This window comes from Ailuropoda melanoleuca, chromosome 5 (assembly GCF_002007445.2).
Source record: "Ailuropoda melanoleuca isolate Jingjing chromosome 5, ASM200744v2, whole genome shotgun sequence".
Classification (NCBI taxonomy): domain Eukaryota; kingdom Metazoa; phylum Chordata; class Mammalia; order Carnivora; family Ursidae; genus Ailuropoda; species Ailuropoda melanoleuca.
In genome coordinates this window covers 82,746,935-82,772,750 of record NC_048222.1, presented here as the reverse complement: position 1 = coordinate 82,772,750, position 25,816 = coordinate 82,746,935, and the positions used below count along the sequence as shown (strand labels likewise).

General features: G+C 42.5%; 1 protein-coding gene across 1 annotated transcript; it reads right to left on the bottom strand.

Moving 5' to 3' along the window:
- Window positions 1-14,658: 14,658 nt before the first annotated feature.
- On the bottom strand, window positions 14,659-16,475 carry DEFB135 (defensin beta 135). The gene is made up of 2 exons (XM_019804240.1): window positions 16,418-16,475; window positions 14,659-14,828 (listed from the first exon to the last, which is right to left on the bottom strand). The coding sequence occupies exons 1-2, from the start codon at window positions 16,473-16,475 to the stop codon at window positions 14,659-14,661; spliced, it is 228 nt and encodes a 75-aa protein (XP_019659799.1).
- Between the last annotated feature and the right edge of the window lie 9,341 nt (window positions 16,476-25,816).

Sequence of the window (25,816 nt, the reverse complement as noted above, 5' to 3'; positions counted from 1 at the left end):
CATGAGCGTGGAATATTTTTCCATCTTTTTGTGTCTTCCTCAATGTCTTTCAAGAGTGATTTGTAGTTTCTAGAATATAGATCCTTTATGTCTCCGGTTCAGTTAATTTCGAGATAACGTATGATTTTTGGTGCTATTGTAAATGGGATGGATTCCCTAAATTTCTCTTTCTTCAGTCTCATTGTTCATGTATAGAAATGCAACTGATTTCTGAGCATTGATTTTGTATGCCGTCACATTACTGAATTGCTCTATAACTTCTAGTAGTTTGAGGGTGGATTCTTTTGGGTTTTCCATATAAAGTATCACGTCACCTGCGAAGAGAGACAGTTTGACTTCTTCTTTGCCGATTTGGATACCTTTGATCCCTTTTTGTTGTCTGATCGTTGTTGCAAGGACTTCTAGTACTATGTTGAATAATAATGGCGAGACTGGGCATCCTTGTCGTGTTCCTGATCTTAAGGGAAAGGCTTCCAGCTTTTCCCCATTGAGAATGATATTTGCTGTAGGCTTTTCATAGATGGTTTTTATGAGATTGAGGAATGTACCCTCTATCCCTACACTCTGAAGTGTTTTAATCAGGAAAGGATGCTGTATTTTGTCAAATGCTTTTTCTGCATCTGTTGAGAGGATCATATGATTCTTGACCCTTTCTTATGGATATGATCTATCACACTGATCAATTTGCGAATGTTGAACCACCCTTGCATCCCAGGGATGAATCCCACTTGGTCTTGATGGATAATCCTTTAATGTACTGTTGGATCCTATTAGCTAGGATCTTGTTGAGAATTTTGGCGTCCATATTCATCAGGGATATCGGTCTGTAATACTCCTTTTTGATGGGGTCTTTCCCTGGTTTGGGGATCAAGGTAATACTGGCCTCGTAGAATGAGTTTGGTAGTATTCCTTCTGTCTCTAGTTTTTGAAACAGCTTCAGGAGAATAGGTATTATTTCTTCTTTGAATGTTTGGTAGAATTCCCCAGGGAATCCATCAGACCCTGGAGTTTTGTTTTTTGGCAGGTTTTTAATCACTGCTTCAATCTCTTCATAATTAATCAGTCTGTTTAAAAAATCAATTTCTGCCTGTTTCAGTCTTGGTAGTTTATCGGTTTCCAGGAAGGCATCCATCTCTTCCAGGTTGCTTAATTTATTGGCATAAAGCTGTTGATAAAAGTTTCTTATGATCCTTCCTATTTCATTGGTGTTGGTTGTGATCTCTCCCTTTTCCTTCACAATTTTATTAATTTGGGTCCTTTCTCTATTCTTTTGGATAAGTCTGGCCAGTGGCTTATCGATCTTATTTATTCTTTCAAAGAACCAGCTTCTAGTTCTGTTGATCTGCTCTACTGTACTCCTGATTTCTAACTCATTGATCTCTGCTCTAATCTTGATCAACTGCCTTCACGTGCATGGATTAGGCCTGTTCTTTTGTTCCAGCTCCAGCTTCTTGAGGTGAGAATATAAAAACTGCATTTTAGATTTTTCTATTCTTTTGAGTGAGGCTTGGATGGCTATGTATTTTCCCCTTAGGACCGCCTTTGCAGTGTCCCATAGGTTTTAGACCAATGTGTTTTCATTTTCGTTGGTCTCCATAAATTGTTTAAACTGATTTTTAATTTCCTGTTTACCCAATCATTCTTGAGCAGGATGGTTCTTAGTTTCCAAGTGTTTGAGTTTCTTACAAATTTTTCCTTGTGATTGAGTTCCAATTTCAAAGCATTGTGGTCTGAGAATATGCAGGGAATAATCTCAGCCTTTTGCTATCGGTTGAGACCTGTTTTGTGACCCAGTATATGGTCTAGTCTGGAGAAAGTTCCATGTGCATTCAAAAAGAATGAGTACTCTGTTGTTCCGGGCTGTAGTGTTCTATATATATATCTATGAGGTCCATCTGGTCTAGTACGCCATTCAAAGCTCTTGTTTTTTTGTTGATTTTCTCCTTAGGTGATCTATCTATTGCTGATAGTGGAGTGTTGAGGTCCCCTACTATTAATGTATTTTTATCTCTATGTCTCTTTATTCTGGTTAAGAGTTAGCTTGTGTATCTTGCTGCTCCCCTGTTGGGGGCATAGATATTTATAATTGTCATATCCACTTGTTGGACACATCCTTTAAGAATAATATAGTGTCCTTCTGTATCTCTAACTACAGTCTTTAGTTTAAAATCCAATCTGACTGATATGAGAATTGCTACCCCAGCTTTCTTTTGAAGTCCATTGGCATGAAAAATGGTTTTCCATCCCTCTACTTTCAGTCTGGATGTATCTTTAGGTTCAAAATGAGTCTCTTGTAGACAACAAATGGATGGGTCATGTCTTTCTATCCAATCTGCAACCCTGTGGCGTTTTTATGGGAGCATTTAGGCCATTCACATTGAGAGTGATTATTGAGAGATATTATTTTAATGATATTATGTTGCCTGTGAAGTCTTTGTTTCTATAGATTGTAAATTTCTGTTCTGTATCCCTATTGGGGCCTCTTTACTTTTATAGTACCCCCCTTAATATCTCATGTAGGACTGGCTTGGTGGTTACAAATTCCTTCAGTTTCTGCCGGTCCTGGAAGGTCCTTATCTCTCCATCAATTCTGAATGACAGCCTTGCTGGATAAAGGATCCGTGGCTGCATGTTCTTCTCAGATAGAGCTTTGAAAATACTCTGCCAACCCTTCCTAGCCCGCCAGTTCTCTTTAGACAGGTCTGACGTTATTCTGATATTTTTCCCTCTGTGCATAAGAATTTTCTTTGCCCTGGCCGCTTTCTTTTTTTTTTTTTTTAAAGATTTTATTTATTTATTTATTTGACAGAGACAGATACAGCCAGCGAGAGAGGGAACACAAGCAGGGGGAGTGGGAGAGGAAGAAGCAGGCTCATATCGGAAGAGCCTGATGTGGGGCTCGATCCCATAATGCCAGGATCACGCCCTGAGCCAAAGGCAGGCACCTAACCGCTGTGCCACCCAGGCGCCCCTGCCCTGGCCGCTTTCAATACTGTACCCTTGGATCTAATATTTGCAAATTGCACTATGATGTGACGTGGTGTAGGTCTGTTGTCATTGACCTTGGCAGGAGTCCTCCCTGCCTCTTGGACACAAATGCTAGTTTCCTTTGCTAGATTAGGGAAGTTCTCAGCTACAATTTGTTCAAATATCTCTTCTAGACCTCTCTCTTTCTCCACCCCCTTGGAGTTGCCAATGATTCTGACATTGGAATGTTTCATTGAGTCAGTAATCTCCCGTAACCTACATTGTTGAGATTGGATTTTTTTGAGCCAAGTTTCTGTTTTAGTTTTCTCTTCTACCATCCCATCCTCCAATTCACTGATTCGTTCTTCTGCCTCATTTACCCTGGCTGTCAGAGTGTCTAGTTTAGATTGCACTTGATTCATAGCATTTTTAATTTCTTCCAAATTTGCTCTCATTTCCACCCTTAGAGATTCTATATTCTCGTTAATATTTTCGTTAATATTTTTTTCCAGCCTACACATCATCTTGACCATTGTTACTCTGAACTCCATTTCTGATAATTTGGTTATATCCATATCCATCAGCTCTGTGGCAGAGGCCACAGACTCATTATCTTTTCTTTGCTGGGAGCGGGGAGATTTCTCCTCCTCATCATTCTGATGAGGAGAGGTTGTGGGGTTTTACAGAGCCCAAATTATTGACCAGGACCCAGGCAGTGTGCTCTTGTTTTATAGGGACCTTAGGGATGTGGGCTTCCTGATTTTTCAGCTTACCTTTTGGGGGAGGGGCCTGCCGCACTGATACTCAGGCAACCCTGTTTGGGTAGAGTTGCCCTGCCCCTGCAAGGAGGGATGGGGAAGGGCACAATGTGAGCTGGTATTTCTGGGCTTTTGTTCCCTGGTGGCGTTCCCTGGCGGTTTTCTGTGACTCTTCTGAGAGTCAGAGCAGCAATGGCCATATCCCAGCCTCTGTCTCAGAACAGAGAAGTCACAGTCTACTCTCCACTGAGCTCTCTTGGCCACTTTAACTCTGTTTCTGTCGGTGCTGCTAAAAACCCTGCAGCATCCCGGGTTGTGCGCTCCACAGCCGCTCTCCCAGCCCTCACTTCCAGGGCTGGCACGTCTCTGTCCTTTGTGCTTCTAACACCACCAGCCACCTCCAGTTCCCACGCACTCCCGAGCTTGCAGTATCATTCCAGTTCCAGTGAGCGCTCTGGAGCTCCAGTTTTCAGTCTGGTCGCGCGCCCACGCCCGAGCTCCCGGTTTCCGTCTAGTTCAAGCATGCCCTCCAGAGCTCCGGTTTTCAGTTTGGATGCATGCGCTCCTGAGCTCCCAGTTTTAGTCCAGTTCTAGTGAGCGCTCTGGAGCTCCAGTTTTCAGTCTGCTCACACATGCGTTCTCAGGCTCACGGTCTCAGTCGGCTTTCTCACAGGTGCTGGTCCATCCACAACTTGGGCCCGCTCCCCAGTGCAGGTGGCTACAGCTTCCTGGTGCCCGAGCATGGCAGCTCCCTCCGACTTCCGTTTATCTTCCGATATTCTGTGCACAGATTCACAGCTCCCTGCTTCATACTTCAATACTCGGCGCTGGAGATGTTCATTTGTAGAGATCCAGATGTATCTCCCTGCATCTCAGGCTGATTTTGTCGGTGTTCAGGGTGGTCTGGTAGATATCCAGCTCGACTCAGGGGACCAGCTGAGAAAGGGGTCCCCTACTCCTCTGCCATCTTTTCTCCCCCTCTCTGGTTACATGCTGTTTGATTCCATTTTAATGCCATTCTGAACATGGCAAAACAATAGGGCCAGGAAACAGGTCACTGATTGCCAAGAACTAAGGGCAACAGGAGAGGTTTTCTACAAAAGCATATGAAGGAATATGACACAACTGCTCTATGGGTTGGCTGTCATGTGGTTACACAACTGTATTTGTTTGTCAGTGCTTAAAAACGTACACTCCAAAAGAGATTGTGTTTGCTCAATGCATACTACTCCTTAAGGAAAATGAGTAAGAAGGTATAAAGTTTGGGGTTTTTTTTTTAACAAAAAGGAGTAAACATACCTTTGTTTGCAGATGACACAATTATATAATTTATGTAGAAAATCATAAAATGTAACTCAGAAATATTAGAATTAGTGAGTTTAGCAAAGTTATAGGATGCAAATGTATTTTTGCATGTATTTTTATATACTAGCAGCAAAAGAAAAAAGAAAAAGAAACTTAAAAGACAATTCCATTTATAATAGCATCAAAACTACAAAGCATTGCAACAATAAATAAAAGAAGACCTAAATGGAAGATATACTATATTCATGAATTGGAAGAGAAAACATTGTTAAGGTGTCATTTCTTTCTAAAATGACCTATAGATTCAATACAAGCAGTCATAATCCCAGGAGACTTTTTTGAAGAAACCGAGAGACTCTAAAGTTGATACAGAAATGCAAATTTGATATAGAAATGCATAGAAATGCAAAGTTGATATAGAAATGCCCCTGGGTGACTCAATTGGTTAAGCAGCCAACCCCTCTGAAGTCTTCAGTTTGTTTCTCATAGTCCATAGTCTCTCATGTTTCATTCCCCCTTCTGATTACCCCCCTTTTCTTTATCCCTTTCTTCCCCTACCGATCATCCTAGTTCTTATGTTCCATAGATGAGAGAAATCATATGATAATTGTCTTTCTCTGCTTGACTTATTTCACTTAGCATTATCTCCTCCAGTGCCGTCCATGTTGCAGCAAATGTTGAGAATTCGTTCTTTCTGATAGCTGAGTAATATTCCATTGTATATATGGACCACAGCTTCTTAATCCAGTCATCTGTTGAAGGGCATCTCGGCTCCTTCCATGATTTGGCTATTGTGGACAATGCAGCTATGAACATTGGGGTGCATATGGCCCTTCTCTTTACTACGTCTGTATCTTTGGGGTAAACACCCAGTAGTGCAATGGCTGGGTCATAGGGTAGTTCAATTTTTAACTTTTTAAGGGACCTCCACACTGTTTTCCAGAGTGGAAGCAGCCAACTCTTGATCTAAGCTCAGGTCTCCATCTCAGGGTCATGAGTTTGAGCTCCATGTTGGGCTCCACACTGGGCATGGAGCTTATTTTTTAAAAAAGAAATGTAAAGGGCCTAGAATTTTAAAATGATATTGAAATAGAAAAACCAAACTGCAGAACTATCACTATATGAACTTAAGACTTATTATTAAGAAAGGCAGTATGATACTCTTTGAGGATTGACTAATAGAACAGAATAGAGAACCCAAAAATTTAATTTTGTACCAAGGATATCCAATGGGAAAAGGACAGTCTCTTCAATGTGTGCCGCAGGAACAACTTAAAATTCACATAGAAAAAAGAAACCCTTTCTCTCGCCATACTCAAAAATCAATTCTAAATGAATAGAAGTAAACACAAAAGCTAAGTTCACAAGAGAACAGAGAAAAATATTTTTATGACTTGGGTTAGGCAAAGGTTTCTTAGGGCACAAAAAAGCAATTACCCTAAAAGGGAAAATATTTTATAAATTTGACTTTTAACAAAATTTAAAACTACCAAACATCAAAACACATCATTCAAAAAATAGGAAGNACAGACACATCGACCAATGGAACAGAATAGAGAACCCAGAAATGGACCCTCGGCTCTTTGGGCAACTAATCTTTGATAAAGCAGGAAAAAACATCCGGTGGAAAAAAGACAGTCTCTTCAATAAATGGTGCTGGGAAAATTGGACAGCTACATGCAAAAGAATGAAACTTGACCACTCTCTCACACCATACACAAAAATAAACTCCAAATGGATGAAAGACCTCAATGTGAGACAGGAATCCATCAAAATTCTAGAGGAGAACATAGGCAACAACTTCTATGACATCGGCCAGAGCAACCTTTTTCACGACACATCTCCAAAGGCAAGAGAAATAAAAGATAAAATGAACTTATGGGACTTTATCAGGATAAAGAGCTTCTGCACAGCCAAGGAAACAGTCAAAAAAACTAAGAGACAGCCCACGGAATGGGAGAATATATTTGCAAAGGACACCACAGATAAAGGACTGGTATCCAAGATCTACAAAGAACTTCTCAAACTCAATACACGAGAAACAAATAAACAAATCATAAAATGGGCAGAAGATATGAACAGACACTTTTCCAATGAAGACATACAAATGGCTAACAGACACATGAAAAAATGTTCAAAATCATTAGCCATCAGGGAAATTCAAATCAAAACCACACTGAGATACCACCTTACGCCAGTTAGAATGGCAAAGATAGACAAGGCAAGAAACAACAATTGTTGGAGAGGATGTGGAGAAAGGGGATCCCTCCTACATTGTTGGTGGGAATGCAAGTTGGTACAGCCACTCTGGAAAACAGTGTGGAGGTCCCTTAAAAAGTTAAAAATTGAACTACCCTATGACCCAGCCATTGCACTACTGGGTGTTTACCCCAAAGATACAGACGTAGTAAAGAGAAGGGCCATATGCACCCCAATGTTCATAGCTGCATTGTCCACAATAGCCAAATCATGGAAGGAGCCGAGATGCCCTTCAACAGATGACTGGATTAAGAAGCTGTGGTCCATATATACAATGGAATATTACTCAGCTATCAGAAAGAACGAATTCTCAACATTTGCTGCAACATGGACGGCACTGGAGGAGATAATGCTAAGTGAAATAAGTCAAGCAGAGAAAGACAATTATCATATGATTTCTCTCATCTATGGAACATAAGAACTAGGATGATCGGTAGGGGAAGAAAGGGATAAAGAAAAGGGGGGTAATCAGAAGGGGGAATGAAACATGAGAGACTATGGACTATGAGAAACAAACTGAAGACTTCAGAGGGGAGGGGGTGGGGGAAATGGGATAGACTGGTGATGGGTAGTAAGGGGGGAACGTATTGCATGGTGCACTGGGTGTTATACGCAACTAATGAAGCATCAAACTTTACATCGCAATCTAGGGATGTACTGTATGGTGATTAACATAATATAATAAAATTAAATTAAAAAAAAATAGGAAGTAGAAAACTAAGGATTAAGAAGTCAATAATAGATAAAAAAAAACAGTAAAAATGGGCAAAAGATTTAAACATACAATTGGCAAAAGAAATACAGAAGTTGTCAAGAATCACATGAAATTGGCACCTGGGTGGCACAGCGGTTAAGCGTCTGCCTTCGGCTCAGGGCGTGATCCCAGCATTCTGGGATTGAGCTCCGCATCAGGCTCCTCCACTATGAGCCTGCTTCTTCCTCTCCCACTCGCCCTGCTTGTGTTTCCCCTCTCACTGTCTGTCTCTATCTCTGTCGAATAAATAAATGAAATCTTAAAAAAAAAAAGAATCACATGAAAAACTGTTTCTTCAGTCAACGGAAAAATACAGACTACAATGACATTGAGATGCCACTGCACATATGCACTGCAATGGCTAGAAATTAAATAAGTTAATACCACCAAATATTGCCAAAAATGTAGAGAAAGTGGAACAGTCATACATTATTGGTAGAGGTATAAAACCTACAGCCACTTTGAAAAAAGCTCTCAAATTTTTTATACAATTAAATATACATCCATACAATAGAATATCTGGCAAATTAAAAATGATATATTCGTTCATGGATGAACCTTGCAAATCTCATAGTGAAAAGAAGTGAGTAAAAAAAAAAAAAACCACCCATATTCTATGACTCCATTTATATGAAATGTTCAGATCAGGCAAATCAAAAGTATCCTAGTGGTTGGCTAGTGCTGAGTGAGGATGTAAAGAAATAGAGAGTCTTATGAGTTAAATTGTGTCCCCCAAAATTCATATTTTGAAATCCTAATTCCCAGTACTTCAGAATTTGACCTTATTTTAAAATAGTGTTGTTGAGAGGAGTTAAGATGGCAGAGGAGTAGTGGTCCCCTTTTTCAGCTGGTCCCCTGAGTCAAGCTGGATAGGTACCAGACCATCCTGAACACCCACGGAATAAGCCTGAGATATAGGAAGATACATCTGGATCCCTACACATGAACATCTCCAGCACTGAGTACGGAGGTACGAAGCGGGGAGCTGTGAATCCGCACACAGATAAACGGAAGGGGGAGGGAGCCGCCGCGCTCGGGCGCCAGGAAGCTGTAGCCACCTGCACTGGGGAGCGGGCCGGACTTGCGGACCGGTACCCGCGAGAGAACAGACTGAGACCGTAAGCCTGGGGATGCGCGAGACCAGTCTGAAAACCAGAGCTCTGGAGTGTGCACGAACCACACTGAAACGGAGCTCCAGAGCATGCAAGGTGGCGGCTGGCAGCTGGCGATGTTAGAAACACAAATGAAAGAGATGCGCCGGCCCTGGAAGTGAGGGCTGGGTTGCCTGGCATGGGGTGCACATCCCGGGATGCTGTAGGGTTTAGCAGCACCAACAGAAACAGAGTTAAAGTGGCCAGAAGAGCTCAGGTGAGAGCGGACTGCGATCTCTCTGTTCTGAGACAGAGGCTGGGATTCAACTGCTGCTCTGACTCTCAGAAGAGTCACAGAAAACCACCAGGGAAAGCTGCAGAAAACAAAAGCCCGAAAATGTCGGCTCACATTGTGCCCATCCCCATCCCCCCTCGCAGGGGACAGGGAGACTCTACCCAAACACAGTTGCCTGAGTATCAGCGTGGCAGGCCCCTCCCCCAGAAGGCAGGCTGAAAAATCAAGAAGCCCACATCCCTAAGGTCCCTATAAAACAAGAGCACACTGCCTGGGTCCTGGTCAATAATTTGGGCTCTGGGCATCCCCGCAACCTCTCCTCATCAGAATGACGAGGAGGAGAAATCCCCCTGCCCCCAGCAAAGAAACGACAATGAGACTGTGGCCTCTGCCACGGAACTGATGGATATGGATATAACCAAATTATCAGAAATGGAGTTCAGAGTAACAATGGTCAAGATGATGTGTAGGCTGGAAAAAAATATTAACGAAAATATTAACGAGAATATAGAATCTCTAAGGGTGGAAATGAGAGCGAATCTGGCAGAAATTAAAAATGCTATGAATCAAATGCAGTCAAAACTAGACACTCTGACGGCCAGGGTGAATGAGGCAGAAGAACGAATCAGTGAATTGGAGGATGGGACGGTAGAAGAGAAAACTAAAACAGAAACTTGGCTCAAAAAAATCCAATCTCAACAATGTAGGTTACGGGAGATTACTGACTCAATGAAACGTTCCGATGTCAGAATCATCGGCATTCCCGAGGGGGTGGAGAAAGAGAGAGGTCTAGAAGAGATATTTGAACAAATTGTAGCTGAAAACTTCCCTAATCTAGCAAAGGAAACAAGCATCCGTGTCAAAGAGGCAGAGATGACCCCTCCCAAGCTCAACCACTACGCCACGTCACATCATAGAGCAATTCGCAAATATTAGATCTAAGGATACAGTATTGAAAGCGGCCAGGGCAAAGAAAATTATCACGTACCAAGGCAAACATATCAGGATTACATCCGACCTGTCTACACAAACCTAAGTGAAATAAGGTCAAGCAGAGAAAGACAATTATCATATGGTTTCACTCATTTATGGAACATAAGAAGTAGGAAGATTGGTAGGAGAACAAAGGGGTAAAGAAAGGGGGGTAAACAGAAGGGGGAATAAACATGAGAGATTATGGACTCTGGGAAACAAACTGAGGGCTTCAGAGGGGAGAGGAGTGGGGGATTGGGATAGGCTGGTTATGGGTAGTAAGGAGGGCACATATTGCATGGTGCACTGGGTGTTATACGCAACTAATGAATTATGGAACTTTACATCAAAAACTAATAATGTACTGTATGGTGACAAACATAATATAACAAAAAATATTATTATTATTTTTAAAAAGTTTTGTTGTAGTTGTTAAATGAGGTCATTAGGATGGGCCTTAATCCAATATGAGTGGTGTCCTTACAGAAGGGTAAATTTGGACACAGACATATGTACACAAGGGGGAAAAACCACATGAAAATAAAGGAAGAGATTAGGGTGATGTTTTCATAAACTGAGAAACGCCACCAACCATCCAAAGCTAGATGAAAGGCATGAAACACATTCTCTCTCCCAGCCTTCAGAAGGAACTAACCCTGCTGATATCTCAATCTTAGACATATAGCCTTCAGAACAATGATACAATAAATTTCCATCTTTTAAGCCACTTCATTCGTGACACTTTGTTGTGGCAGCCCCAGCACACTAACACAGGAATGACTGTGAAAGGGTTTCTTTGGGGAGTGATAAAGACATTCTAAAGTTGGTTGTGTGACAGTTGCACAACTCTGTGACTATAGTAAAAACCACTGAATTGTCCACCTTAAGGGGATGGATTTTATGGTGTTATGAATGTGAATTATACATCAATAAAGATGTTTAAAAGAAAACTAAACATATAACTACCCTGTGTCTGAGAAATTCCATTCATAGGTATTCACCCAAGAGAAATAAAAGCTTGTACAAAGGATTTGTACAAGAATGTTCACTGAAGCTTTAGCAAAATAGCTAAAAAGTAGAAACAGCCCAGATGTGCATGCCCAGAGGAGAATGGATACACAAACTTCAGGAAAGTCACACAATGGAATAGTACTCGGCAACGGAAAGAATGGACGAAAGATACAGGCAACATCATAGAAGAGCCTCAAGTATTATCTACGTGGAGGGAAAATCCTTACACAACAGAGTACATACGCTAATGATACATATACATGAAGTTTTCAGATAGGCAAGCCTAACCAAAGGTTAATATAAAACATAACAGCAGTTCCTGCTCAGAAAACAGAAAGTTGGTGGCAGATAACTGGAAAAGGGAATGAGGGAACTTTCTGGAGTCCGTAAATGTATGATATCTTGATAAGGTTCAGATTACATAGGCGCAAGCATGTGTCAAAGCTCTTTGAATACTACACTTAAGATCTGTGTATTTCATTGTATGTAAGGTTTTTAATGTAAAAAAAAACCTATTGAACACTAATTGATGATATCATTCTGAAGTACTTAGAGACAAGGGTACTGATGTTTGTAATTAGGTGGACAGATTTTTTTACATCCACAGAAATAAGGTTTTTTAAATATTTTATTTATTTACTTGACAGAGAGAGAGAGACAAGAGAGCAAGTGAGCACAAGCAGCGGGAGCTGCAGAGGTTGAGGGAGAAGCAGGCTCCCCACCGAGCAGGGAGCCCAACATGGGGCTCAATCCCAGGACCCTGGGATCGTGACCTGAGCCAAAGGCACTCAACCAACTGAGCCACACAGACTCCTTAGAAATGTTTTTTGTGGACCTACCTCAAACAAGAAAAGCATGAAAGAATTTTTAGGGAGGTCTCATTAGACACATCCAAGACCTCTGTGTTAATGAGTGATTTGAGGTAGACAAGATGAGGAAGCACAACCCAGTATATAACTCCATCACCATTCAGAAGCCTGACGGAACTCATATATCACAAATGGTTATTAAGTTAGAAAAAATACTTCTAGCCTATTTTAATCTACTCTATTCAACAAACATGTATGGATCAAATAAACGCACAAAGCAAACACTAAAAACAAAAAAGAAGGCAAAAGGGAAGGGGGAGGAGAAAAAGAAAAAGGGGAAGAAGAGGACAAAGAAGGAGGAGGAGAAGTAGGAGGAGGAGGAGGAAGAGGAGGAGAAAAAGCAGGAGAAGGAGAAGAACCAGAAGAAGGAGGAGAAGAAGGGGAGGGGGAGGAGGGGGGAGGAGAAGGGGGAGGGAGAGGAGGACAAGGAAAAAGAAGAGGAAGAAGGGGAGAAGAGAGTGGGGAAGAAGGGGAGGAGGAAGGGGAAGGGGTAGGAATAACAGGTCCTGCTTATTGGTTGTAATAAAGAAGGAAACACCAGTATTACCTCCTCTTCCCACCTGAGCAAGGCACTCTCAAGAAGGATGTAGCTGATGGCAGAAGTGACATTAATGACATTGAAATATGACTTGGCTGTGTATACAATCACCTTTGCCTTTTCTTAGAAGAGCCAAAAGAGTCTAGTTCAGCTTTAGGAAGTAATCTGCACAGGTGGGTACCTGACCCATCACAGCAGCCGTCAAAGCTCCATACTTTGACAGTGTCCCTTCCCAGGAGTTTGCCTATCAGGAGCAAATCTCTTCCTTCTTTCCCTGTCATATTGGAAGAACTACTTCTCTCTCATTGGCTTACTACCTCCTAAAACCTATTCAAGAAAGAAGGGGCCTAAATCACTATTAACTTGAATGATTTATCTTGCTTATGATAAAATTTAATAATATTTAAGAATGGAATATCATTATGGCCTGGTCATACCAAACAGTACAAAATTTCTCTAACTGTGCATTGTAAACTATAACATTTTCCATATTTAAATTTAAATATATTCAATATTATTTTTATTATATCCAATGTCAAATAATGAGTGTTTCTTAGGAGGTTCCCAAATAGAAAAATTTAGACAATCCAGTAGAAAAATGGATGAAACTCTTGAATAGGTACATCACAAATGAGGATATCTAAGTGGCCAATAAATACATAAAAAGGTGCACAACTTCATTAGTCATCAGTAAAATGCAAGTTAAAACACCACAGGTCTTCACTACATACCCTTCAAAATGGAGGGGAAGAAAAAGACAGAAAATACTAGTTGTGAAAAAGGATAGAAAGAAGCAAGAACTCTGACACCTCCTGGGAGTATAAATTGGTATAACCAATTTGGAAGACTATTTAACAGTATCTACTAAAATCAAATATATGCATGGCTCATGACTAGCAATTTCACTCCTGAGTATATACCCACAAAAATGCTCGCATATAAGCCTCAAAAAACATGAATGTTCATCACAGTACTATTTATAAGAGCCAAAACCTGGAAACTATACACATGACCATCTACACTAGAATTTTCAAATATTCCCCAATGTAATACTCCACAGTATTCAGAATGAACAAACTATAATTACATCAAACAATATCAATTAATGTCATAAAATAATGTAGGTTAGAAGAGGCCACACACAAAGGAGTATCTACTATATGATTCCACTTATATAAGTTCAAAAATAGATGCCAGAGTTTATGCTATTAGAAGCCAGGCTAGGGATTATCCTTTGTGGAATAGTGACCAGTAATGACCAAGATGTTGTAATATTCTCTTTTCCATCTGGGTGCAGGTTACATGGGTGTATTAAATTTGTGAAATTCATTAAGATGTTTCCCTATGATCTGTATATCTTTCTGGTTGTATTATACACTTCAAAAAAAGGTTTTAGGAAATGTTTAATAAGGGGCGCCTGAGTGGTGCAGTCGTTAAGTGTCTGCCTTCGGCTCAGGGTGTGATCCTGGCGTTCTGGGATGGAGCCCCACATCAGGCTCCTCCACTGGGAGCCTGCCTCTTCCTCTCCCACTCCCCCTGCTTGTGTTCCCTCTCTCGCTGGCTGTCTCTATCTGTCAAATAAATAAATAAATAAAATCTTTAAAAAAAAAAAAAGGAAATGTTTAATAAGGAATAAATAAATGAAAAGAAAAATAGTGAAGACAAGGAATTTAACCAAGAGATTATTTCCGTAGAAGAGACACTGAATTGCCTCCAAATAAAGAGAAACAAAGCAGACATAGAAACACAGACAAGCTAAATCATCATTTAATGGGATGGTACAACTGAGAAAGATCTGGGTCCCCAGAGGAAATCAGCAGGAGCCTCAGATTCTCGGCACTATTTTCCAAACTCCACAGGTAAGTACTTTTTGTCAATGCAGCACAGATGTGCACTATCACAAAAAATATGATATATTTCACTTTTTCCACATGATTTCTTGCAAACACCTTTTGTTCGCCAGCACGTAGAAAAGAGTCTTCTTATATACATATTCGGTCCACTTCTGACTGTCAACAGAAACAAGGGTTAATGCACAGTGTTCGGCAGGGTCATGATACCATGGATAAATCAGACTGAATCAGATTATACTTTATAAATTTTTAATGGCAAATTGGATGAGATCAAAACATCCCAGTCATGTTATGTCTGAGTGCCTGCTTTTCAGTGGCTCTTACTTTCCAAAGAACCTATTATAAGTCATCAGTTCCCATAGTCCCCACTTACATGAATCACTAATCAACAATACGCAGGTACCAGGGCTCAGCACAATCAACTTGGGACTCTTTGCCATGGAAAGAACCTCAGAGTAGTCCCAGGGGTCTGTAGAGGCACTACACCAGGAGGCATGCCAGGGTCTGGGACAGAACCAAGGCAGTTTGAGATCATCAAAGTCTCAGCTTGAAGAAGAAAAGATCACTGCTTCTAGCCCCGCATCCCAATAACATTCTGTGTGATACTTAGCCAGGTACCTTACTACCTGCCTTGGCTTAATCATCAGGTACTTGAAAGCATAACATGGGATAATGAGTGTGTAATGGTTTGAAATACCTGAAACCCATATCTAAATCTTTTGCTAGTATTTTTTCTAACCCTAAGACCTGAGTACCTCTGGAAGCTAAGAGGTAGAGGGGATTAGTAGGAAAGTGGTTTAAGATGGTGAGGGTGGCTCTGAGACACCCTACTGAGCTATCCATCAGTCTCTCCACCCAGCCGGTTCATGGAACCATCTACGGGGCCTTTGCAGTATGAGAATAATCAATGCAGTATGACCAAATGCCACTGGCAAGCAAACTTGCCTGCCATGTGCCCATTAGCCCTGAGGCACCCCTCTGGGGACAGAGGAATCCCGCAACAACATAGTGCACCATGTCCTGCCACCCAGGACAGTGGCAGTCTCAACACAGTCCTCATCTGGGCTTGTCTTTGAGTACTTGACACTTGACCTTTAAGTGCTACCTTTTGAATATGAAGGTCTGGGCAGCTTTCTGCAGACCCCAGCAAACTACAAGCCAAACAGTGAGAACCTCCACTTCAGTGACTTCAGTGGACCCTTCTTGGTATTATCAAGTTGCTAGTTTCTGTCCAGAGGATGTAAATTCTGAACGTTCCCCCAGGATCCTGTCATGCTGTGAGTTAAAACTTTGGAGCAACCAGCTCTACTTGCTAATTCTGCTCAGCATCAAATTTTCTTAGGCTTCTCCATGTGAGAAAAGTAATTTAGGTAACTGACTTAGGAGTGCAAATTCTCAGAGTCCTGAAGGAATCATCCCCCTCCCACTCCCAAATCCTACCTGTCTTCTAAAGGTCTCGTGCTTTTTCTCTGTCCCACTTCTGCCAATACCGTTAGTACAACTTTCCACTCAAACTTCACAGACTCCCCAGGCCAAAATCCAGAACCATCTTCTTCACTGGAGAGAGCCACCTCCTGCTATGTGTCCTTTAAGGGCATCTTCTCTCCATCTTCTAGAACAGCCCAAAGTGTCCATCTCTGTTCACATCCCTTCCTGTTTCAGCTTCCTTCATCCAAGTCCTGCTTTCTCCTCACTCCCTCTCCCTTCACTGTTTATAATTGCACAGGGAGGATATTTCATTTTACCTGGTGGAACATAGGAGAGTAAGACAAGGACCACAAGGACAAAGAGTAAGCTCTTCATAGCTAAACCAATCAGCAAAGAGACAACTGGAAGGTAAGAGAGACTCACTCTATATGTAGCTCTCTAGACATGAAGACCTGCATGACTAGTGAACCTTTCAGGAACAAGAACATCTGCTTGCTCCACTGAGCAGTCCAATAAACTAAAGGTCTAACTTTGAACATGACATCTCACCATTAAAATCTACTTCCTTAGTGCCACTTGCGTGCTGGCAACTGAACTCATACAGTGTGAACAGTCCTAGTCTAGCCCTGGTAGGATGTTGTGTGAGTATCTTTGTATCTTCATTGTACACCTATTTAACAAGTGCCTAGAATGTGCAGAGAACTGTAAGGCTGCCTTACATGTTAACAAAATGTTTTCTATAGTTGATTTTAATCTCTCTCTCTCACACACACACATACACACGTACACATACACTCACACACAGACAAGTAGATATTATTCTCCCATTTTTAAAAGCAAAAACATGAGTTTCAGGTAGAATAAATGACTTTTCCAAGTTGACACAGTTTTGTATATGGCAACAACATAATTTTTCCTGACTCCTGCCTACAGAAGAATTAGAGCATGTGGCCCAGCCCAGTTCTAGTGTGGCCATAATCTATTTAGGGAAAATAAGAGCTTCCCAAAAAGCTGGGCAAATCCCTCTAACACCACCAACATGAGTCTGGAGAGCACACTGCATGTTACAGCTCCCCAGTGAGCACACCCTTTTGTCCTGGCAACATGAGCTACACAAAGAATTTATGATAGAATTCCTGCTTTGAGGGACTGAAGGTCAACAGTGCTTGACAGTTCACAAAGTGTTTTAAGTTTTACAAAAGCTCTACCTGATATTATACAAAGAGTATAGAACCCAGAACCAGAATTCAAGTTCTGATCTGAACTCAGATTGATGAGCTAGTAAATAGGCCCTCGCTTTACCTCTTCAAATGGCAGTTTTCCCACCTGTAAAGTAGATGGTACACCATCAGTTCTACCTATCCCAAAGGCTTGTGAGGAGGTCAGATGAGGCAATTCTTGTGAAAAGTCCTTTATAAAATGTAATTTCTGGGACTGTTTGATCTGTATAACAGAAGAAGACATTTGAAACTTGAGATAGTAGATATAGTGCTCCTCCAACTAGCGAGCAGAAGAACCAGGACAGGAACCGATTTTTCCATTACTCTGTCTCATGGTTTTTCACCATATAGTGTGTGTGTGTGTGTGTGTGTGTGTGTGTGTGTGTGTGTGTCACTTTACTGGACTATTGTTTTCAACTTCATATAATGTGTGATGTGATTAAGATTATAGACCTGTGGAAGACTCCCAAAAGAATTGCAAAGCAAAAAATCAATAAGTACAGAAAGAGTAGAAGAGAGGACTTTGGAAACCCCACAGGGGAATGATCAGGTGAGCACAAGGGTACTAAGGGACACTCTCTGAGGATCACTTTCTAACCTGGAGCATTAGCTGCAGCTAGAGCTGCATTCTCTTGTGCCACCTGCCTGTTAGCTCCTCTCATCCAACCAATCTGCCCTCCCTGTAACTTCACCTTTCCGCGGTGCCCTCCAGAATATCAGTTCCTTCTACTTTACATCTTCTTCCCCAACATACCCTTCCACCTCTAGGTCCCAGTGAAATGCTGGTTTCTCCTCTGAGGACACTACTTCCTAGTAGCCGTCAGTGATGGGAGGCTGTTCATCCGCTGAGGCTCCACATACCATGGGACAGGCAAGCAGCATTTCTCAACCTCCTTGGAGTCCCGTGTTATTTCCAGAACAATACCAGGCATGCCCCTGACACCTCCTTTCCCTCACCCCACCCATACCAAATCTTACCAATTCTGTTCTGACACACAACTCACACCCAACCATTTCACTCCATCTCCACTACCACTATCAATTCAAGGCACCACAATGATTAAACTAATTAAACTAATTAAATGTCTCCTAACTGGTCTCCCATATTATTTTTACATATTTACTATTCACCCTTCTTGCAGTAACCAGAATAACCTTTATAAAAGGTCAGGAAATTGGGACATGCATTTGCCCTGCCTAAAACCTTTTACTGGGGCTAAAATAGAAAGTGCTTACATGGAAGACAAAGTCCACCCTGATCTGGACCCTGGTTGCCTCTCCCAGCCCAACTCCTTTCATTTATCCACTCCCTCACTATCTTCCGTGCTAATGGACTGCACTTTTTTCAAATATGCCTAACTAACAGCTTTCACGCATGTCACTCATACATCCTAGAAATCTGCATCAGCCTCCCCTCCTAGAAATCTTCACCCAACATTTATTCAGTTAAAGGGATGGTCTCTTCCACAGAATGAACTTTCTTCTACTTGACTACAAGCTCAGTAAGAGCATGAACCATGTGTATCTCATATATATGACATTACATCAACCAAATCCAAATTTCTTCTAGGATGCTATATTAGTTTCTGAGGGCTGCCATGATGAAGTGCTACGAACTGTGTGGCTTAAACAACAGAAATGTATTGTCTCATAGTTCTAGAGGCTAGATGTCTGAAATCAAGACGTGTGCAGGATTGGTTCCTTCTGAGGGCTGTGACAGAAGGATCTGTTCCAGGCCCCTCTCCATGGTTGCCTCAGGCATTCCATCGCTTGTAGATGGTGTTCTCCGTGTCTTCACATTGTCTTCCCATTGTATGTGTCTATGCCTGTGTCCAATTTCGCCCTTCTTATAAAGATATAGTCATATTGGATTAGAGTCCATCCCAATGACCTCATCTTGACTTGATCATCTGCAGAGGCCTTATTTCCAAATAAGGTCACATTCACAGGTACTGGAGGTTGGAATTTCAACATCTTTTGGAAGACCACAGTTCAATCCATAATAAGCCTTAACCTTCCATCTTCCTGGGTAATATCTATGACCCAAATGATACCACATCAAACAATTTTTTTGAACACTAATTTTTATTTTTTCTTCCACCACACTACACAGAAGAAAAGCCCTCCATAAAACTGCTTCTACTCCTGGATTTCTGAAAGCCATTGGAGAACATTACACAATCCTGCAGGCAGGTCAAGTTTAGAAATTAGGTCATTCCTTTTACATATCCTAGTCAAACTTAGATGTTATTTGAGCTCACCACCCACCACAGGCCATCCTAACCTCAGCAGATGATTTTTCTCTGTATTTCAGAAAAAAATAGAGGTCAGATGGTTTAAATCATCAAACTTTACTCTGTTTTCCTACCCAACCCACCCAACAAGCAAGCACCTACCTACAAATGCTTATGCACCTTTCCTCTTTTCTTAACTCTTCCAAGGAATAAGTATCAATTATCTTTCCTAAATCTTATCCTCCCCTCCATGCTGTTGGCACATTCCTACCCATCTCTTAAGGTACACTGTTTTGTCATTAACCCCTCTTTAAAGAAAATAAAAATAAAAATTTTTATTGTAAAATATACAACACATTTACAAAAACTCACAAAACAAATTTAGAGTTTCACAAATTATTATAAGCTTAACCCCACAGTAAACACCACCAGGATCACAAAACAGAACTTTGCAGCCACCCTAGAAACCACCTCCATACTCCCATCCCAATCACAATCCCCCAAGTTATTACCCTGATTTTACTAAATTTCTTTATAGTTTTTTCAGCCAATTGTGTGCCTTCTTACAAACTAAAATTTCATCTTGCCCATTTCTTATTTAATTTTGGGGGGGTATCTTTTTATCTATGTGCTCTCCCTCCTAATCTCTTGAAAGTTATTGTTAACAAGCTTTGAACATTTAACCTGCAGAGTCACCCACAACCTGGATTTTGCTGATTGCACACTCACTCATGGTGCAGTTTCATTTGAATGTCTGCCCTAATATTTTCTGAAAATTGGCAGCTAGCTCCTAAGGTTTCATCAGATTCAGGTTTAATCACGTTAGCAGGACTATAGGTTTTCTTTTTTTTTTTTAGATTTTATTTATTTTTTTGACAGAGATAGAGACAGCCAGAGAGAGAGGGAACACGAGCAGGGGGAGTGGGAGAGGAAGAAGCAGGCCCACAGAGGACTATAGGTTTTCTTGTGTCTTTTCATCAAAAGGCTCCCTACGGCATTTTTACAGAGATAGAAAAAACAATCCTAAAATGTATATGAAACTGCAAAAGATATCTAATAGCCAAAGGAATGCTGAAAAAGAACAAAGCTGGGAGCATGTCACTTCCTGATCTCAAACTATTACAAAGCATAGTAATCAAAACAACATAGTACCAGTATAAAAATGGACACATGGACCAATGGAAAAGGTTCAAAAGCCCAGAAAGAATCCCGGGCATACATGGTCAACTAATATTTGACAAGGAAGTCAAAATACTCAATTGAGGAAAGACAGTCTCTTCGATAAACAGTAGTGCAGGGAAATGTGTATTCACATGTAAAAGAATGAAACTAGACCCTTATGCCACTGACACAAAATTAACATGAAATGGATTAAAGACTTAAATGTAAGACCTGGAACCATAAAACTCCTAGGAGGGGGGAAAAAAAGCTTCTTCACATAGGTCTTGTCAGTGAGTTTTTGGATATGACACCTAAAGCACAAGCAAAAAAATAAAAAATAAAAACAAGTGGAACTACTTCAAACTAAAAAACTTCTGCAAACAAAATGAAAAGGCAACCCACAGAATGGAAAAAAAAATATTTGTAAATCAGCCATCTGATAAGGTGTTAATATGTAAAATATATAAGGAACTCCTATAACTAAGTAGCAAAAAAAAAATCCAATTTAATAATGGGCAGACAACCTGAATACACATTTTCCCAAAGAAGATATTGAAATTGACAAGTTCATGAAAGTTCTCAACATCACCAAGGACTAGAGAAATGCAAATCAAAACCCCAATGAGTTACCACTTCACACCTGTTAAGGATGGCTATCATCAAAAAGGCAGGAGATAACAAATGCTGATAAGGATGTGGAGAAAAGGAAAGCCTTGCACACTGCTGGTACAATGCAAACTGGTGCGGTCATTATGGAAAACAGTATGGAGATCCCTCAAAAAATTAAGACCAGAACTACCATATGATCCAGCCAGTCTACTTCTGGGTATATATCCAACGAAAATGAAATCATTATCCTGAAGAGATATCTGTACCCCCATGTTCATTGCAACATTATTCACAATAGCCGAAACATGGAAACAAAGTGTCCATCAAGAGATGAATGGATAAGAAAATGCGGCTTGTGTGCGTGCACACGCACAAACACACACACGCAGGAATAATATATAGCATAAAAAAGAAAGAAAATCCTGCCATTTGTAACAACAAGGATGGACCTTACAGGTTTTATGCTAAGTGAAATAAGCCAAACAAAGAGAGACAAATTCTATATGATCTCACTTATATATGGAATCTTAAAAAACCAGACTCACAGAAACAGAGATCAGATTTGTGGTTGCCAGACACAGAGGGTAGGAGGTGGAGGAAAAGTGAGTAAAGGTGGTCAAAAGGTGCAAACTTCCAGTTATAAGGTAAATAAGCTCTGGAGATGTAATGTACAACATGACAACTACAGCTTAAAAACTTCTGTATATTTGATGTAATGTACAACATGACAACTACAGCTAAAAAACTTCTGTATATTTGAAATTTGCTAAGAGAGTAAATCTTAAAAGTTCTCATCACAAGGAAAAAAATGTGTACCTATGTCAGGTGTTAGAAATTAACTAAACTTATTGCACTAATCATTCTGAAAGATATACATATGTCAAATCAATATGTTGTGCATATTGTACCTTAAACTTATAAAATGTTATAAAGTGCTTCTCAGTACAACTGGGAGAGAAATTGAAGTAGTAGGCAGATTAACCAAGTTGTTCGGGAAGATCAGAGAATTTGATTTGGAGAATGTTAAAGACAACTTCAGAACTCAATCTTCCCAGTCCCTTTATTTTAGATACTAGGATGCTGAAAGCAACTGTCAAGGTCACACAGAAGGTCATGAGAGAAATGGATCTAGAACTCAGGACTCTGGACTCCCAGAGCTGTTATCTCTCTTTTTTTTTTTCTGGCTTTACTGAGGTATGACTGACAAATGAACGGTATATATATTTCAGGTGCATAATGTGATGTTTTGACACATACATTGTGAAATGATTCCCCTAATCAAACTAATTAAACTATCCATCACCTCACGTACTTGCCTTTTTCATGGTGACAATACTTAAGATTGATTCTCTTAGCAAATTTTAAGTATACAATACAATACATTATAACCAGACCTGTTACCTTTTATATCCTGCCTTCCCTAGGTGTTCGTGAGTTGCCTCCAGTCATACCTATGTCGTGATATGATGCATCATCACATAGACACATGTGCTGACAATCTCTGAAGCATGAGGCTTCACGTGGACGGTGTAGTGAAATAGAGGTGTAGTGACATAGAGGCGGAGGAAATGGAGGTAGCCAGAGAGATTCCTTGGTCCTAAAATTCTACTAAGCCCAAAAATTTGAGAATCCCTTGCGAGGCTCTTAATGTCTATAACACATAAGGAAATTTTATAATAATCTCAAAGTAATCTCCAAATTTAGTCACTAGCTTTTTATAGGCTTTTTTCCCCTAAATACAAAATAGAGTTACTATCATCCTTCTTTGTCTCCTAAAGTCTTCTTCTTCCATCCCTCCTTTATACTGTAATGCTCCCCACATACTCTCCTCAGCACTGTCCTTTATTCGCCTTGCAGACTCCTCATGGGTGATTCCATCTGTACTCAGAGCTTGAAATCTGGTAAGGACTACACGAATACAGTAATCAAGGCTCTACAATTGGACTGCTGGGCATTCCTGGAGAAGAATTACACAATAAAGTAGATTAGCACCCCTGTCAAGTCAGGGAAGCGCCCAAGCTGCCTGATTACTCTTCTGCACTGTCTCCCAAATGCCACTAACTTCCAAGTTCCTGCACTTGCTTCAGACCTTGCACTTCATCATCTCCATTCTCCCTTCCAACTGGCAACAAAGCCTCCAGCATCTCAAAATCCGAAGGTCACATCTACACACCTCGGTCTGAACCCTTCCTTTTCTTCTTCCTGCCTATTACAATGAGGCTGCTCCATCCATCAAAGTCTAGGTCAACAGTTTTTAACTGGAACATGCATATCCTTGAGAGTCAATTTTGTTTTCTTCCAAGTGAACTGAAGACAGAAATAATGAGCCTCAAGGTGTGGCGGGAGGAGGTGGTGGCGCTGGGTGGTGAGAGAAGCCAGCAAGACGCCTTCGCACAGCTCCCGCACCAGAAGCCCCAGAGGCAGCGGAGCCGCCACGCTTCCCGCCTCCCACCTGCTGAACAGTGTGACCGGGGAGGACCGGACGCCCTACCCTATGGCTTCCCCTCCACCCAGCGTCGCTCCTCCTCCCAGCAACGGTGAGAAAGCCGCATCAGGCGCCCCTCTCTGAGCCAAAAGGGAGCCCCACCTCTGCCTACCCGAGAGGAAGGGGAACCTCGGGCCACCCCGAAGGCGGGGGCAGCCTCACCCTTACCTTGTCCGGGAGTCTCCCACGCCTGTGCTCCGGGAGGAGGCGAATGGCAGCCTGGTGGAGGCACTGCGGGGCCCCAGGGGAGAGCGGAGCCGGTGGGCCGCGTGGGCCGCTTCCCTGCGCCACGCGAGGACAGGCTGCCAGAGCCCCCCAGGCGGCGGCGTCGCTGGGCCCGGGTACAGCACCCAGGCTATCACAGCAGGCGAGCGGGGCCGGGGCGCGCAGTCCCTCTGCCACGGCCAGTGCCTTTGCACAGCAGCTACCTGCGGAATGCCACGAAAGCCACTCTGCAGCACTGCAGTGCCCACGGCCAGAACACCGTGGGGTCCCCGCCCCAGCCGGGCGCCTGGCTCACAGCGGCCCTGAGCTGGGCCCACAACTAGCTGCCGGCGGCCTGATCCCTGACAAGGCTGACAAGGACAGATGTGGCGCTGGGAACATAAGGCCGGCGAAGCCCTCACTGCCAGCCCGCGCGCAGGCGCTCAACCCGCCGCTGCACCGCTTGCAGAGCATACGCAAGAAGAGCACCTACCGCAGCTTGGAGGTCTTCTGCAAGCAGAGGCGGCCAGAACCCTGGGTCAGGGGAGGACGCCAGGGACAGCAAGGTGGGCAAGTTCAGGAAGATCCTGGGTACCTTCAAAAGCAAAAAGTGAGTCTCCTGGCCCACCAGCCCAGGTCCAGGTGCCCGCATCGCCACGGCCCATCAAGCAGAGTGCCTGCGCCTCACACCAAAGCCGTGGGGAGGTCCCTGAGCACAGACAGAGCTGGCTGGACTTGAGACTCACCTGGGGGCTGCTCTGCCTCTTCCCCCTGTCCTCTCTCACTTGGGAGCTCTAGCTTTTTCCTGGCAGCCCCATCCTCTCTCCCTGGGTCTCCCACCTCCCCAGGGACCCTGTCTCCACCTCCATCTCAGGTTGCTTGGTCCCACTTCCTCCCCTGCTTGGACACCTCTTTGCTACCCACCCCCCTGCTTCCTGCCACCTTTCTTGGTGGCCCATCCTTCCCCGGTGGGGAGGCAGGGCTGTTTGTAGGCAGTTTGTGAGGGAGGGGGAGAGCCAGACCCAAAGGCTAGCCCTCTCAGGAAGCACAGTAGGGTGAGGATAGGCCTCTGGCAGAGGATGGTGCATGGGAGCCAAAGGACCCCTGGGGGGTTGCCCTGCCAAGAGAACTGAGGCAGACCTCGCCACTCTTCCAGCAAGTCTCGCCAGCACCTGGCAAGGAATGAGAGCTTTGCGGCACAATAAAACTAGGTCTGGATGGATGATTCTGGGCCCCCAGGTTCATGAAGTGTCTCCTGCACACCCTGACTGATACATTCATGGGCACCATCCCCAGCCATGCCCCAGAAAGGGACAGGATGTGGAGCTCTTGTACTAGAACGGGTGAGGGCAGGGGATAGGTGTGGTGGCGCCTGAGCCCCAGCCCATGGCTCCCAGGGGTCCTGACACCCTTGAAGTGGGAGTGGTCCCTGTCCTGCAGGTGCCCAGCAAACCCCAACTCCACGATGCTCTCTTCTTTGTCACTAACCCACAAAACCTGTCCAAGATTCCCTGCTTTTCTTTCTCGAGTCCTTCTCACCTCCAGAGAGTAACTTTGATTTGGAGTAACACATTTTGGCACCAAATGTTTAGAAAGTCCCCCACTGTAGGTACTAGCATTGTGAAATTAGTGTTTCTGCTATTTCTTTCAATGGATTTGGGGATTTTTTTTTTTAAGAAATCCCAATTGCTCAGACTGGGAAATGATTTAAGAAACAAGACCACTGAGTGATGACAGCAGTTCTAACTCCAAGCAGCTGGAGAAGAGAGGGTGGTGGGGCTGGGGGACACTTGCACTCCCCAG

Coding starts and splice junctions, on each gene's coding strand:
- DEFB135 (XM_019804240.1), bottom strand. CDS start 16,475: ATGAAGAGCTTACTCTTTGTCCTTGTGGTCCTTGTCTTACTCTCCTAT. Junction 14,829..16,417: donor ACTCTCCTATGTTCCACCAG/GTAAAATGAAAT, acceptor TTCTGTTGACAG/TCAGAAGTGGACCGAATATG.